Source organism: Danio rerio, chromosome 9 (assembly GCF_052040795.2).
Source record: "Danio rerio strain M-AB ecotype USA chromosome 9, GRCz13ab, whole genome shotgun sequence".
NCBI classification, from domain to species: Eukaryota; Metazoa; Chordata; class Actinopteri; order Cypriniformes; family Danionidae; genus Danio; species Danio rerio.
The window spans coordinates 9,514,617-9,531,288 of record NC_141029.1 but is presented as its reverse complement, the minus strand read 5'-3'; the positions used below and the strand labels follow the sequence as shown (position 1 = coordinate 9,531,288).

The following is a 16,672-nucleotide window of genomic DNA, read 5'->3' as shown; positions in this document are numbered from 1 at the left end:
ACCTCAGGCTGTTGCACTCTGCAGATCTCTCGCATGCCCCCATACTGAATATAACCCCAAACCATGATTTTTCCTTTACCAAACTTGACTGATTCCTGTGAGAATCTCGGGTCTATGTGGGTTCCAATAGGTCTTCTGCAGGATTTGTGATGCAGTTCAAGACATGATTCATCTGAAAAATCTATCTTCTGCCACTTTTCCAAATGATCAAGTCAAGTTATTATTTGTTACAAGACTTGTCAGTTAGTCTACATTTTTGTTGCTTACTACAAAATTTCTATGATGCTTCATAGTTTTAGCATTAATGACTTCAGTGTTGTTTATTTAATGTTTTCAGTGTTTATGTTGTAGTTCAATAGTTCAATCTGAGTGCATTTGTACCTTTGACTAGATTACTTTACATAACACTTTTACATGATATTAATAAAGCTAATTATAATTTCTAGTATATTTAATTGTAAGTTTCAAAATTATGTCTTTAAACATCACGAGGCTTTTGCTTGGCTTTAAAACTGTCAACTTTTAGTTTAAATCAGGGGCAGAACTTTTTTTTTTTTTCAACTCAACCATTCATTTTGCACACCCTCAAACTGTTGTATAAACAAGATTTTGTTATGCAATATGGCTGTTATATCAACAGTTATATCAACAGGGCAGACCCCTTTGGCAGATATTTGTTGATGTTTTAAGAAAGCAGTCCCCCAGGCTACGATTACATGACAATAATGTGCTAAATTAGGTTTACTTGTGTGGACAGATGGTAACATTGTCAAAGATGAACCACTTCACACCAATTCAAGAAAACAACTAGGTTGTTTAGATTGTAAACAAAAGTATATGGTTCTGTAGTCAAGCATTATTATTTTTTATTTAATTAAAAAAAAAAAATTTTGGTTGTCAAATAGTCACTTGTGCCTATAAAAGGAAAATATAAATGTAAATGTGAGATATACACTGTAAGAAAATGATAGAAAATTGTTATTTTTTTATAATTCTAGCAACCACATCTGCCATTTTAGCTTATTTTTATAGTTAAAACTACTCTACAAACCAAAAAAAAAATAAACTGCTATTTTTTACGGTAAACTATTTCATATAGACTAATTTATTGATGTACTACCATCCACACATCATGTCCTCTGTTACACAGACAAAAACCATAACCATAAACATATTGGTGATAAGAAAGTCATAATTAACCAAAGCTCAGATCACAAAACCTTTCCCACAAGCAGAGAAACATACTACATAGAAGGCGCTCAATGTCATTCACACTACTTTAAAAGTTTAAGTAATAGAATATACATTATTTACAGCATTACATGTAACATGAAAGTCTAAGGTACTGATGAGAAAAACCTAAAAAGGATCATTAACGTCAACAAAACAGAATAAAATGCGAAGTGTCATGTAAGGAACTCTGGGAAACTCAATATACAGTTATTTACAGTCAGTGTTGGGCAAACTACATGTAAAACGTAGTGAGCTAAGCTATTAGCTACTCTACTTGTAGATTAAATTGTAGATTAACTACACTAAAAGCAACCCCCTGGTTAATGTAGCAAGCTAAGCTAAAAGCTACATGGCAAAAGTAGCTTAGCTACATCTAAGCTATTTTTACAATTTTCATTTTTAAATCGAAGCAACTTAAATCCAAGTCAATCATATCTTATAGATCAATAAAACTGTAAATGAAACATATGAGGCAGAATAGTTCTGTTCAGTTTTTTACTGTAAACAATATGCTGTACTAAACAAAAACACATTATAAAAAAATACACATTTAAAATACCATAGTAATTTATAGTAAAGGGAAATATTTTGCAATAAGCATTATAGTGTAGGCTATATATATTCATTCAGTCATTTTCTTTTCGGCTTAGTCCCTTTTTGTGTGTGTTTGTGTGTGTTTGTGTGTGTGTGTATGTATATATATGTATGTATATATATATGTGTGTGTGTGTGTGTGTGTGTGTGTGTGTGTGTGTGTGTGTGTGTGTGTGTGTGTGTGTGTGTGTGTGTGTGTGTGTGTGTGTGTGTGTGTGAGTGAATTTTTTTACACAAACACACATACAAAAAAAAGTTTTTTTTTTTTGTTTTTTTTAAGAAATTAAGTTATTGCATAGTAACACGTACTTTTCAAGGTATGGTCACGAGGAATCCAGCTTCAGAAATAACTCCTCTCCCATCAAGCATCCATCATCTTTCCATCAAGCAAGTTTCACAAGAGGTGGCAGTAACGCACCAAAAACTTTGGCTCCGTGAATGTCGGTGCCGTTGCTTATTGATCTGCGACTGGTAAATGTAGCTTGTGTGGACGCTACTGCACTACTTGACTAATAAAATAGCTTCGTTACTGAAAATCGATTTGATTTAGAAAGTAGAAACGCTACCTCCATGAATGACAAATATAGTTAAGCTAGTAGCATCACTACTTGTAGCGACGCTACTGCCCAACACTGTTTACAGCATAAAAGAAACTTAATGTTAACCAATATTTTACTGTAGGAATTTTACAGGGTTTTTACCATTGAAATAAAAGCATTTTTTTCTTACTGTAAAAGACAGGAGTCACCGACCCTGCTCCCGAGAGCTACCTTCCTGCAGAATTCAGCTACAACCCTAATCAAACACACCTGAACCAATTAATTAGGATCTGAAGCAGCACTTGATAATTACAGACAGGTGTGTTTAGTCAGGGTTGCAACTGAAATCTGAAGGAAGGTGGCTCTCCAGGAACAGGGTTGGTGACATTTTCTCAAAATTGTGTTTTGTACTTTGACAAAACATTTTAAATACTGTTTAGATCCTCAAAATCTTGTTATTGGGTGGCCAAAACACAAAGTTTTTTCAGGTTTTAGATAACGATAACGTTCTTTAATCAAGGATCCCTTTACAAACACCTGGGATGAACTCGTAGTAGAACAGAACTGACGTCTCTTCCTGGTAAGTGCTGTTAGTTAGCCCGCATCATGAGATCAGCAGTCTAGCTATGATTTCAGAGACATCTGCACACACAGAGAGATATTTCAGGCGGATTCATCAATCACAGTGTATGTGACAGAAGACCTGACAGGCTGTGAGCAGGCGTTGGAGCTTATAGGTTGGTTCAGGGCATCCGGTCAGAATGATTGGCATGGACCGCTGGCTTCATGAGCGTGGAATTCCCAGCGCAGATCAATCCGAGCCCTGTGGGCACACAGCCACTCGCTCGCTTGCAGCGGCATGGCCACACTGGAATGTGTTTACATGTGCTTCATCCTCCACTGTACCTGTGATCCGCTCCGCAGAAACTGTCACAGCAGATTATATATCATGGACAGTTGGCCATCAAGCTGATTTTGGCTTCTGTTGGTGGAGTTTTTACGGTCTGTGTGGACAAAACTAAATTGTCATCTTATTTAGTAAAGTACAATTACAAAAGCGTTAATATTACAAGTACAAAGGCATTAATATTAGCTTAGATTTAGGTCACCAGCATCTAAGGACAATGTTTTTTTGACTTCCGATAATGAAGTGAAATAACTAATTTCTATTGACTGATTTATTTGATCTTTGCCCTGATGACAGTTAAATTATATTTTACTAGATATTTTTTAAGACACTTTCTATACAGCTTAAAGTGAGATTTAAAGGCTTAACTAGGTTAATTAGGTTAACTAGACAAGTTAGGGTAATTAGGCAAGTTATTGTATAACAATTGTTTGTTCTGTATACTATAGAAAAAATACATAGCTTAAAGGGGCTAATGATTTTGGCCTTAAAATGGTTTTTTAAAAAAAACTGAAAACTGTTTTTATTCTAGCCAAAATAAAACAAATAAGACTTTCTCCAGAATAAAAAAAACATTATCAGACATACTGTAAAAATGTCTTTGCTCGGTTGGTCATATTTTGGGAAATACTTAAAAAAAAAATTGGAAAAGGGATCTAATAATTCTGACTTTAACTGTATATTGTTAAGAGAAAACGTGAAAAGTTTTACAAAATATGGAATCTCTTTGTAGGATTCCTGAAAGAAGCTAAAACAAATCTTTTGTCTGTATAACTTGTATCTTGTCACTTGCTATCGATATACCATAGTTTTGATAACTGTATCCTATGTGTATACATGCATTTATTTATTTATTTGTCATTTCTTTTAATGTTATTTATTTTACATTTGTGTATATTTGGTTTTGTTTTCTTTAGTACATGTTAAGAGTTCCTAAAATCAGTAAAGACAGTATTTTAAGAGTGTGTTTTAACTTTGGAAGCATGTGAGTAGCAATATTCATTTTAAAATGGCAAAGCAATATGTAAAATGACAATGCATTTGTGCATTTCAATTTGCATTCTCCATGACAAACGTGCAGACCTTCGTGCAAAATGAAAATTAAATTATATCATTTACATTCCCTACCACAGTTTTACAATGTAAATTACTTAACCATTTTATTGCTAAGTATAAGTTGGGAAATGTAATTGAAAATGTAATATACAAATTGAATTGGATGAATGTAAGACACAAACTGAATTAGAAAAATTATTAGAAAAAAGTCTTTATTAGTTGATTTATTATTAGTTATTTAGGAATGTTTAATTTATTTAATTTGATAATTTTCTGTTTATCATTTTCTGTGTGTAATTTTGCAATCCAACGATCAAATACAGAAAATCCTAATTTGATAAATGTGTTTAAAAATATTTTGATTTGGAAAAATATGCCCCATAAAATACTTTATATTTTAGAATGCTTTTAGAACTCAATGAAAAATTACACACAACCAAGGTTGACTAGGAAGCAATAGTCATTAACTTTACAATGAAAGATAATTTAACTCAAATAGGATGTTTTTAAAGAATAGACAACAAAAAAGGCAATAAGAAAACATTATTATTATTATTATTTGACTCAAGTAGTTTTTTTTTTTACAGTGGGGAAGCAGAATAATATGGGGAAAGACATGACTAAAGACACCGAAATTAATTTCAATAGGTAAATTTTTATTCAAATAAATAGCCACATAAATAAAACTCTCATATACTTTCACACAACCATGTACAATCACACGTACAGCAAGCAAGCATATCAGGGAAATACAATCAAATAATAATAATTATTAAAAAAAAATCAAAGTGAACAAAATCTTTACAATTCAGCATTAAAACACGGTGTTTCAAAAGTAACTACAGACTCATCTATACCTGCAGTGGAAACAAACACTATTTTCTAAAGCAACTGTCATCATAAAGTGCATTATTGTCAAAACGAATGAAATGAAGGTATAAAATGGGGTCTTCGAACTAACAAAAGCATAAAATACACACATCCGCAGCTTTCTGGTATCCTAAAAACAAAAAATAACCACCATTGGTTTTGTTCAGACAAAGGCACAAGTTTTGGTGGTGGGGAAAAGGTTAACACTGTTTTTTATATTACCTTCAATAGCTTTACCTTCTCCTGCACTGGTTTCAAACACTGTTGTTTTATCACCCAATTTGGAAACAACACAGTACAGTTTATTTTCTAAACTACTAGAAACGATTGCACAAATATGTCAAATTCACAAAAGACAGACATGCGACAGGATCAATTAGGGCTATAAAAAACAGTGCTTCAAGCAAATGACGGAGCTTCATCAATGGTAACACAATATCATTTCATATAAATAGCACACAAACCCAGAAACACTTCTGAAATCTACTTCTAGCACCTAGATTGTAGGCTACAAAAAAAAATTAAAATTCTAAAATGGATTCTATTGCTACAAGACATCTTCAGCTATGTGTGTGCGGCACAAGTAACATTTACGAGTATGCAAAAGCTATCCTTTCAGAGAAAGGCAGAACTTATGCTTTCTTAAAATGATTGCTTATCAAATAATGGTTAACTAGAGGAGGCAGCTACTTCCTACATCTGAGCAACAAGACTGCTTCTGGGAGATTTGAACACGCTACAGTTTAATAAAATGAGAGGATTTGACCACTGTGGGTCTGTACAAAAAAAAAGAGTGTTGCTTTTGATCTTCCCCGTGCTCTCTCTTTGGCTTTTCCTGTTATTTTTCTAGTTTTGTCGTTCTACAAAGCCAGCCTGGAGGCAAAGGCAACCTGTGTCATGAAGAAAACAAGCTGTATAAAATGACCAGGCTCTTATTTTCTATGCTCATGCAGAATACATCATTAAAATATTCTCGTACGTACAATTGTATCAAAACAAAAAAAAAAAGGAAAAGAATGAAATAACGTCATCTGACATGAAGTACCTTTTGCTTTCCTACAACAGCTTACTCCCCTGGCTCTACATTTCAATGTGAAATATTGCACTATTCTCATATACTTTGTTCACGGTTAAAAAAGTCAAGCTAATTTACACCATTAATAAAGGTCAGATGTCTTAAGACATACTAGGCCCAACTTATTCTCATACAGTTTGTGTTGAGATACAGCCTTCTGAGTTGAATGAACAGTTATGGAGGAGGTAGTGAACTGATGAAAGAATCTTGAGAGACCAAAACTGAACAATTAGATCAGTTCTAAAATCACTAAAACATTGGTAGGTGCACATTTGTTTGATTACAATTGTTTAGTGTCTTTGTATGGATGTGACAAAACATGAAGCAGCATTTAAGTCATTGCCAGAGACAGTAAAAGCTCAAAGAGCTGGTCTAAGTGAGCACTATGCAGTACCTCTTGTGCTTATGTCTAGCTTTTCTTTCATACTAAGGCGCCTCTTCGTTGCACACAAGTCATTGGAGGCATAGGATGGCTGGTATTGTGCACAATCAGACATCACAGATGAAATGAAAGTATTTTTTGATGGTTTTTGGAAGTTTGGGATAAGTCAGATACTGCATTATGTTTCACTAAATTCTAGAAAGGCAAAAGAAAAGCAATCAACTTTGGTCTTCTCTGGAGATGTGAAAAACAAACAAACAAAAGGACTTGAAAGGAAATCCTTGGAAAAAAAATCTGTAAGGAAGACATCATTGTCCTATTTTCATACTTTTAAAAAAAGGATAAACAAGTGTCTCTGACATAATCTTTCACGATTGCAGAGGCCAGCTTTACATATGAGTGGACCCACTCTCAAATGGATGAAAACTCAAACTCTTCAGTTCCTTGTTTAGTACGACCTGTCCTTTATTGCTGTGTGGACAAGAGCACCTAGCAAGGGTCATGGGCTCAATGAAGAGGTTTGTTATTGCTTCTTATTTTCTCTGGTCATTCCAACACATACAAACAAAGCTTTGGAATTGTGTGTCCAGAGAGTATATAACTGTCTCTCCTTTGCATTGGAAACCTTCTAAAAGCATCATCAAAATGAGATGCCTTCTGGCTCTGATGCTCAACATCATTGTCAATTGGTTCAGTCTAGACTCTAGATTGGTAGAGAAAGAGTCAAACTTCTTCATCAAGGTCTTTACCTTCTTTACTTGACCATGACACAGTTGCTGAGTTGTTGTTTTTGACTGGCACAAATCAGCTCCTGGACATCAGGCTCGGGTTCTGTGCTGGTGGTCAGGCTCCAACTGCCTGGGTGGGGCAGGAGAGAGAAAGGCCCCTGGGATGGGAGGTTGGGCTGGATCTGCAGGTGCTGTGGGGACTGAGGGTGGAGATGTGAACGTTGGCTGATGTGCAGACGTGCCTCCAGCAGATGGGCAGCAGATGCCACTGGAGATAGCGATGAGGAAGAGGAGTCGAAAGACTGCTGTTGTTGCCACAGGTTGTGCTGGAAGGCGATGGAGGTCTTCTGGCACGGAGGGAGAATTGCTTGAGTTGGGGGGTTGGAAAACAGAGCAGCAGGAGCAAAGAGATTGTTGGAGGGAGGAGATGAAGGGTGAGACTGTGAGAGAAATTGGACTTGGGGTTGAGGCTGGTGCTGAATCTGCAGCATTCTGAAAGATGAAAGAAGAACAGAGTTTAGGTACATTGCAAAAATGTATCTAAGTGTTTGGATGTCTGCTTTGAACAGATTTTTTCTTACCTCTGCTGGTGCAGAACTTCCTCCAACATGCTACGGCGTTCACGGGGCCCACTAGAACTCTGGAGACTTGAGGGAGGGCACATAGTTGGACCAAGCGACCCTCGGCTGCCTCTGGAGCATGAAGACGGTGGGCACACTTGTCGGGCCAAACCTTTGATTTTGTTTAACCCCAGTAAGCCTTTCGCACGAGTGTTCTTCCTCAGCTGCTGTCTGAATGCTTTTAGACCTAAAGAAATTTTCACAGACTGGTCAGAACCAATTTAGATATTTGGTCTATAATAAGTCTGTGAGTTGATTGTATTAACTGTGTCTTTGAAGTAAAAATCTCACCCTGTGTAAGGGAGGTATCTGATGCTCTACGGCCCTCTTGGAAGCTGGCTGCAAGCATGCTCCCTTGGTTCTGCAAAAGCAAGTTGGAGGAAAGAGCAAGGGGTGTCCCAGCAGGGCCTAAGGCCCCAGGTCCAGTACCGGAGATGAGAAGAGAGGAAAAATCCCCTACAACTGGGGAGAGAGGTGGGTTGGTGTTTGAGGAGGACTTCAGACAGCTGTCAGAAGATGCACCATCTGAGGGGCTAACCACGATACCTAAGAGAGGATGATGCATGCAGTTAACAACCAGATACCTGAACTAAACACTTCAGGTCAACATTTTAGTAACACTACACTTACAGGGTGGACTGCACTGGTGGAATCGACTGGTGGAGACCTCTGCAAGTGTGTGTCTTCGGGAGGTGGTGCTTGGCAGATGGGGTGGCTGAACCTGCAGGATACCCTCTTCTTCCTCTAGGTCATGAGGTCGCACCTCCTCGCTAATGGTGGTCTCCAGCAGGCTGTTTGGGGAGATAGATCTGTTCCACAGGAGTCCATTCAGGCTGGCTTCCACTGGGCACACCACGCGCTGAGGAAGGGAGGGAGGCATTCACATTAGCCACTGCCTGTCTCTAATGGAGGAGGGGGATTGGGGGAGCACTGCATATCTGCAATATGAAACAGGAAAGCGAGTCTATTTACTAAGCAACTAGGAAGAAAGGGGTCTAAAGCAAGGAATGGGCAAGTCTGACCCTTGAGGTTTCGAGCACAGTTGCAGAGTTTAGCTCCAAGCCCAATCAAATACGGTTATCCTGACAACCTTGATTAGCTTGTTCAGGTATGTTTGATCTGAGATGAAGCTAAACCTTCCATGGACCACAATAGTCAGAGTTGCCTGTCCATAGTCTAGAGAGGAATTAGGTTAAACTAAAAGAAATACTGACCTGAAACAGACCTCCTTGTTCACATTCCATCTCTGAATGGATAGGAGCATTCACCTTGGTGGCGACAGGGAAGGCAGAGTTTCTGAAGCTGTCAGATGACTCTATGATCACCTTGAAAATGAGATGGACAGAGGAAGAGCAGAGTTAGCAGTCAGATATTTCATCTCAAACAGTAGATGATCTTGGCCTCACTTTGACACTCACCTCTGGGGTGGAGGAATCAGACGCTGTCCTCGACCTCTGATTCCAGGCCCCACATTGGCGGCTAATCTGTTGGCTGCGGTGCTCCTTCACTCTTTCAAGCAGCAGGTAATAGATAGCTGAGAAGTGATTGTAGCTGCTGTTCTGGAGAGACTGTGGAGGGAATTGAAAAACTGTTTTAGACACAGTAGCCATACTGCGCTTCACATTAACAGGTGTAATGAAACTCAGGCAGTGTGCGTCAAGAATTAACTTCTTAAAGGATTTTAGCGAAAGCTTAAAGCAACACAGCATGACAGCTTTCAAAACAGATGCTACTGTGTTTATCCTTTCGATGCCAACTAAGGAGAATGTTTAAAACTGCGGGAAGCTGGAAAGGGTGTTGTTTTTATTCTTAGGTGACAAATTGACAATTCAATTCTTTGAACAACATCTATTAACCCTTGATCTAGCAAACAAGGCATTCCCGGCTGGAAATAACTGCTTATACTATTTGTAATATACAACCTGTCTCTATACTCCCATTGCACCATATGCCACATTTTCTCACCTCCACAGTCCTCTGCCGGTCAATGCCAAGGGTCTGCATGATACCCAAGACGGGTTCACTGTAGTCTCCCAGGTTGGAGTTGTAGTCAGTAAGGGAAAGGGAAAGGGTCTGGTGGGGTGCACTGGGATCTGCAAGCATCCAGCGGTGTTGCTTGATCTGAGCAATGGTGATTCTCTTGGCTGGATCAACAACCAGCATCTTACGAATGAGATTTTCACAGTCTGTACAAAGAAACAGGGAGGTCTCAGTTAATAATAGGTTTTACACAATTAGATAGATGAATAGAAGGAGTGTAGAATTATACCTTGTGACATGAAGAATGGTATTCTGAAGCGGCCCTCCGTCACTCTTTGTCTCAGAGCTGGAAGACTGTCCCCATCAAAGGGCAGTGACCCACACACCAGCACATACAGAACCACGCCTAAACTCTGTGAAAGATATTTAGAGCATGTGTTAGATTTACATTTGTCCTATCATTTGCAAGGCAGAAAAGAACAACATTATGTATTATATTTTTTATAACATGTCATGTAAAAATGAAAATGATGAACATACCCAAATGTCTAACTGTGGCCCCTCATACTCTTTGCCCTCAAAGACCTCTGGGGCAGCATATGGAGGACTTCCACACCATGTGGAGAGAGGTTCCCCAGCATTATAGAAGTTTCCAAATCCAAAGTCTTGAAAAAAAATTAAACAGAAGTGAGTTCTTTGTTGACTATTCACTCATAAAACTACTTCAAATGGTGTGCATTCCTTAAAATAAAGTGTATAATGAATTATTTGAGTGCAGAGAAGCAGACTAATGTGATTACTTAATTTTATCACCAAACCTAATTGTAAATACAACAATTACTTTCTTTTTTAAGACCCTCACTCTAGTTTTGCACTGATTTTTTTGAGAATGAAACACCAAAATGTAAAGTGTATTTTCGCTGCTCACCTGCAAGCTTAATGTTCATGTTGGCATCTAGCAGCAGGTTTTCAGTTTTGAGATCTCTGTGGACTATGTGGTGCCTATGACAGTAGTCCACCGCCGTCAGAATCTGCCAAAACTTCTTACGAGCCTCGTTTTCACTCATCCTTCCATTAGACGTCAGATAGTCTGTAAATAAGAGGACGACTTTAGAAAGGGAGGAGCCTTCACCTTACAAACACCATATAAAGACCGATGCAAGCCTATGGTTTATCTGAGGAGACAGCCATTGTTTTTTAAAGGCTGAGAATATGACAGGTGAAGAGATAGGGATATTTCGTTGTGTTTAAATCCCTAGGTGGTGAGGACAAGCAGAGGTACAGCAGCTTACCCCTTCATACAGTTACATAAAACTAGAAAATCCAACACCTGTCTTGCTCTATGCTCACTCACTGACTCACTGCTCTGACGGCAGTGTTGATCTAAATAATTCTCTCCCCGTCAGACCTCATTATCCACAACAGCTGGACAAGAGGTTTTGGGAGAGTCACGGACGTCAAACACAATAGACGCCTGTCAGTCTTTTTACAGATCACTTAGTCATTCATTTAGCAAAGTGTTTCCACTTACCAAACATTTCTCCGTTTTTTGCATACTCCGTCACGATGTACAGCATGTCTTTGGTCTCCATGACCTGTCAAGACAAAAACAATATCGAATTTAAAAAAATAATTATTACACTCATCTAATTATTATTATAATTACAGTCGATTTAAATCCTAATACTAAAAGATATGTGTTGTTTGATCATTTACTAATTACAGAACTACTTAAATTGGTTCATATACAATTTCAACCTCTTCTATACATTCATATACATATTTATTTAAATCTTGGCCATTGTCCATGAGCATTTTATCTCTCATAAACCAACCATCTGATCTTAATATCTTTTTCAAACCGCATTTTCTCTTTCAAGTGTGCAGTCAACCATTTCCTGAATTCACACACATGAACTCCACTGCTGCAGCCAATGACAGCTAAAACTTTATCTTCACCAACCCAGTTTTTTAAACCACAAAAACATGTTCACAAATAAGACAAAGGAACCACAATTTGGTAATTAATAGTCTAACAAATTATACAAAACAGGGTGTATTGTGTGTTCTCGCCCTTTATGGGAATGTCCTGTAAAATCCCGCCAAAGCCCTGAGGGAGAAATCCTAAACGCTGTATTTTGCGCCACCAGAAACAGTTGCACAACAGGTTCTGTGCTGTTCTCTTTTTTTTCTGTCGCTGAGAGAGAAAAAAAACCTGCGTAATCATCCAAACACTATTGACACTCAATACTTCAGGTCAGTGCCTAACACAACAAGTAATGACCCACGTATTCAACTCTGCGCAACAGCAGGAAAAGGGTCTTTATCTCCAGATAAACCAAAGACCTCAGTTAGTGTCAACCCAGAGGTGCCAATGAGGTCATCACTTCCTTAGAAACCCCGGCCTGCTCGGCCCACAGAGACGTCTCTCTCTCCGTCACTGCTACAGAGGGAGATGACTGAAGGAAACTAGTGATAGTTATAAAGAGAGTACGTCTAGGGCATTAAAAGGACTCTTTGTAAAAGAAGCAAGAGAATGGAAACAATTTGTCATGAAGGGTCATGGGTCACTACTTCCACATTTTTCATTTCAAGAGCTTTCTCCTTTAAATAAACAGCACTCCAGTTATGAAAGGAGAAGTACATTCGAGGTTATCTGACACTAAAGTGGGAACAAAACCAGTTGAATATCTAGGACTCTCACTGACACTGCAGTCCTCAGCATTATGATATGCTTTAATTAATCATTATGAAAGAGCGTACAGATGGTACATGCAGCTCATATCAAACTACAAATGCTCCAGCTCAGTTCCCAAAACTTCCGCCTCTCACAAATGTGAGGGGTCAGATTCAAAGCACTGAGGTGTGATGTTATTTCCAAGGATTTTAGTTCCTCGCAACCTTGCTTTGCAAATATAATCCGCCAAATCCGAACGAAACAAACTGAAATGCTACAGGCTATGAGAGAAAGAATGTGCTGACGCTTTTGCACCCTGTATTAGCCTGCCACTGTTTGCATGAGTCCTCGAGCCAAACTATGGTGACAAAACAAGCCTAGGGATCAAATCAGATTGTGCTTCTTAGAGATTTTTCCTCCTTACAGACAGCCAGCTTCACGTGACTCTGCAGCCACATTGCTCTCGATTTCCACCCGTGCTAATTAAGTCGGAGATTTACACCCTGTATCCTTCTGTCCAGAAACACTTTCTACTTCTCTGTCCCACACATCATTTTGATTGATTTTTCATTGTCAAGCACACATTTTGGAGACAAATTAGTCTGATATAACGGTAAACCATAAAAGCCAAGCAATTTAATTATTAATTACTTTAATTTCAAGTAACCCAACCTATAGTCAAATAAAGCAATTCCTGGTAGCCTGCCAAAATATTTAACAGTGCACTGAAGTGGCTAGATGCAACTGATAAAGTAACTTCGGGCTATTTATACATTGCATGCAATCCAGATGTACTTCCAGGGAAAAGCACCTCACCATATGCCTAACCAACACTTAAGACACTCACTCACTTCTAAACCACACTTTCTCAATGTCATCGAGCAAGCTTAAAATTAAATACACAAGAATCCCTCAATTTAACAGACATTAATCCAGGGATTTCATCGGGCTAGTCTTTGCAATTATGACATCATTCATTTTAAAAATCCCATCATTTACCTGATAGAGCTTTATGATGTGAGGGTGATTAAGCAGCTTCATAATCTGAACCTCCCTGTAGATCTTCTCCAAATTAGCAGAGTTCAGTCTTGTTTTATCAATTATTTTAATCGCAACCTGCATGAAAATGAAATAAAATGTGGTTACTTAATGCAGAATGTATTGTGCAGTACTGTTAATAATAATATTAATAATTTAATAAAAACAAAATAACAAATTTACAAATGATTTACAAATAGTATGCGTTGCATAATGCAAGAAACTTGCCTGTGTTTTCGTTACTTTGTGTCTGGCTAGTTTCACCACAGCAAAGTTCCCCTTGCCGAGGGTTCTGATGATCTCGTAGAAGCCGACTTGAAGAGGCCTCGCCTGGGCACAGCTTGAGTGAGAGCCCGTCCTGCTGTCCGTCATGATCACCATGATGCCGGTGTTTGTGTGTGCTTAAGCGCAGCGATACCTTTAAATGATCTGCAATAGACCAGAAACACGAAATTATAAACGTGCATGAATATTATGGAAGTTCATGAACATATTCAGAGGGAGAATAAAAATTATTATCTATTGATTCTCATAAACACATGCAATCCAATCACAAGCTTCACAAAACACGTATTGATTTATAAAGCAATCCCCTGATAAATCTAAACATTTATTTAAAATATATTAAAATACACTTTCAGCATTTTATTTTTTATATATGAAAATGAACTAACAAATAGTACAATACTATAAACTTCAGACTGAACACGAACAAGTAAACGCAGCGCGCACTGTTCACATATGTCCTTGAAATTCTGTCAGATGCCATTAAATCAAACAAATAAAAAAAAATATTGCTATACAATTACAAAGTCTACATATATGATTAATCAATAAAACAAATGAATATAAAAAACAAATATAAGCCGCTCTTACCTTTAACTCGCGAATAATTTCCACCTCCTTCCACAGCACAAATGGTTTTTACATTTGCATTTACAAGTCATTCCTCGTGCCAACCGTGAAGGAAACTTATGTTTGTTTGTTGGCTATCTTGATGATAATTCATATGTACAGCGATATACACTTTTGGCGGAGCGCGCGACTATGTACAAGGTGCCGCTCCGGCCAGTGCGCTTCTGCTGGCATGAGAGAAGCGCTGCTGGCTCCTGGTGTGTTCGGTGACTCCGCCTCCTCCCCCTCTGCTATAACAAACTGATACCCGCCTCATTAACGTCATACTCGCGTCAGAGCTCGGAGCGGAGCGGGGCGCGAGGCCGGGCGAGCGCACAAGGCACAAGTTGCCGGGCAACAGTGCGGGCTCGTCGTATGGTGACGCCAGTGCTGATGGAGGGGTTGCTTGGTGATGAGGCCGATGACGCCAGTGGCAGAGATGTGTCGCCGCTCTCAAGCTGTTGTGTGTGCTGTGTTGAGGCTCTCAGAGTCTCTGCTCCACCTGCTGGAAGGCATGCGGACTCTAAAGGCTTCATGAGGAAAAAAAACACAGAGCTATGATTCTAATGAGAGTGCATGTTTGCTTTGGAGAAATGGTGTAATAGAAATAGCCTACACCGTAAGAAAATGCTGGGTTCCACACAATTTCTTCAGGTTGTCACAACACAACTTAATCGTTTATACAAGTTTAAGTGGATTGAACATAAAACAATTAAGTTGTCACAAAAAACAACATAAGAACTGTATTGCTTTAACTCATTTTAAATAAGTAGTTTGAACAAGCATTAAAGTACTTTTTGAGTGTATGCATTAACCATTCTTATTTATTCATTCATTTACTTATTTATTTATTAATTTATTTATTTATTGTCAGCTGACATATCTGCACATGTTGTTAAAAGGGACTTGATTTATTCCTGCATTATGTGGAGTGTATGAGAAAACAGTTAAAACTGCTGCATAAATAAGGAATTATATTCGTTTATGCATGTTTTAATGGCCCTAACTACTTGATGTCATACATAGAGCATAATTATATTAAACAGTTGGATATTAGTAAAGAAAGTAAATCACAAAGTGACTTGAAGGAAGGATACTGAATTATTATTTTTTTGTACATTAGTAATTTACAAATACAGTGAAAACAGGCGACAAAAAATTCCAAGGATAATTTAAATATAAAACAATACACACAGAACAAAACAAAACAAATGGAAGACATTCACGAGACGATAAAAACAGACTCATAATAGCTTACAATAGACAGAGCAGTTACATTTTTACAGCTTTAAGAGACTTCATTAAAAGAATTAGTTCGTTGACAAAATCCTTGATTAAAGGAGGGGATTTTGAAAGTTTGCATTTGTGGATAAAGAATTTACCATTTAAAATAATAACATTTACAAAATTGTACATTTTTTATCATCATTTTCAAAATAACAAATTAATTATTTTGCATTCAGTGTTGTCAACATATTTATATTTGAGCAGAATAATCAGAAAAGCTGTTTTTACAAAGTAATTGCACACTTTGATAATTGACAAATAAGTAATATAATAATTCCTAACCGTTTTAACAAAATGAACACAGGATATCCTTGTATGTAAAGTGATTTGGAGTATGCATGACATCACACAGACATTCACACGCGTACGCGAACATACTATACACACTGTATACAAGCCTATATAAACCTGTGTGTGAACACTTGAGAACAGCTTGCTTGTGCTTCTGCAACTGGTTTTAGACATGTATGCATATCTATAACTGCAATAAGATTAAGCAGATCTTGCGACCATACTTTAAATTATAATAACAATAACAGGCAAAGCATAATATTGAGAAAAAGGTTTCATATCTTCTCTTGGTTGTATTTTGTTTGCAGTATTTAAACAACAATGCATTAATCAGCCTCCAGTATTCATAAATACATTCATCATTACTAATACTAAGGGCAACCTTCTATAATAACAGGCTTGGCTTTGAAGCTATGCATCCATTCTTACAAGTTCATCCATTTCTACATCTAATAAATTATATGACGTATAATGCTTAATATTGATCCCGATGTTTTTGGA

At 37.7% G+C, this 16,672-nt stretch overlaps 1 protein-coding gene across 3 annotated transcripts; it reads right to left on the bottom strand.

Annotated features, from left to right (window-relative positions):
• Positions 1–4,964: 4,964 nt before the first annotated feature.
• Positions 4,965–14,784, bottom strand: sik1 (salt-inducible kinase 1). 3 transcript variants are annotated; one of them, XR_015498833.1, is made up of 14 exons: positions 14,576–14,784; positions 13,928–14,128; positions 13,661–13,777; positions 11,516–11,579; positions 10,913–11,074; positions 10,525–10,649; positions 10,274–10,397; positions 9,970–10,190; positions 9,423–9,572; positions 9,219–9,329; positions 8,635–8,942; positions 8,296–8,550; positions 7,966–8,191; positions 4,965–7,876 (listed from the first exon to the last, which is right to left on the bottom strand). XR_015498833.1 is itself a non-coding variant. In XM_087266500.1 (14 exons), the coding sequence occupies exons 2-14, from the start codon at positions 14,078–14,080 to the stop codon at positions 7,411–7,413; spliced, it is 2,403 nt and encodes an 800-aa protein (XP_087122626.1). In that variant the 5' UTR covers positions 14,081–14,128; positions 14,576–14,784; the 3' UTR covers positions 4,965–7,410.
• Between the last annotated feature and the right edge of the window lie 1,888 nt (positions 14,785–16,672).

Coding starts and splice junctions, on each gene's coding strand:
- sik1 (XM_087266500.1), bottom strand. CDS start 14,080: ATGGTGATCATGACGGACAGCAGGACGGGCTCTCACTCAAGCTGTGCC. Junction 8,864..9,218: donor AACAAGGAGGTCTGTTTCAG/GTCAGTATTTCT, acceptor TCCCTTCCTCAG/CGCGTGGTGTGCCCAGTGGA. Junction 8,192..8,295: donor AGATACCTCCCTTACACAGG/GTGAGATTTTTA, acceptor AAATTTCTTTAG/GTCTAAAAGCATTCAGACAG.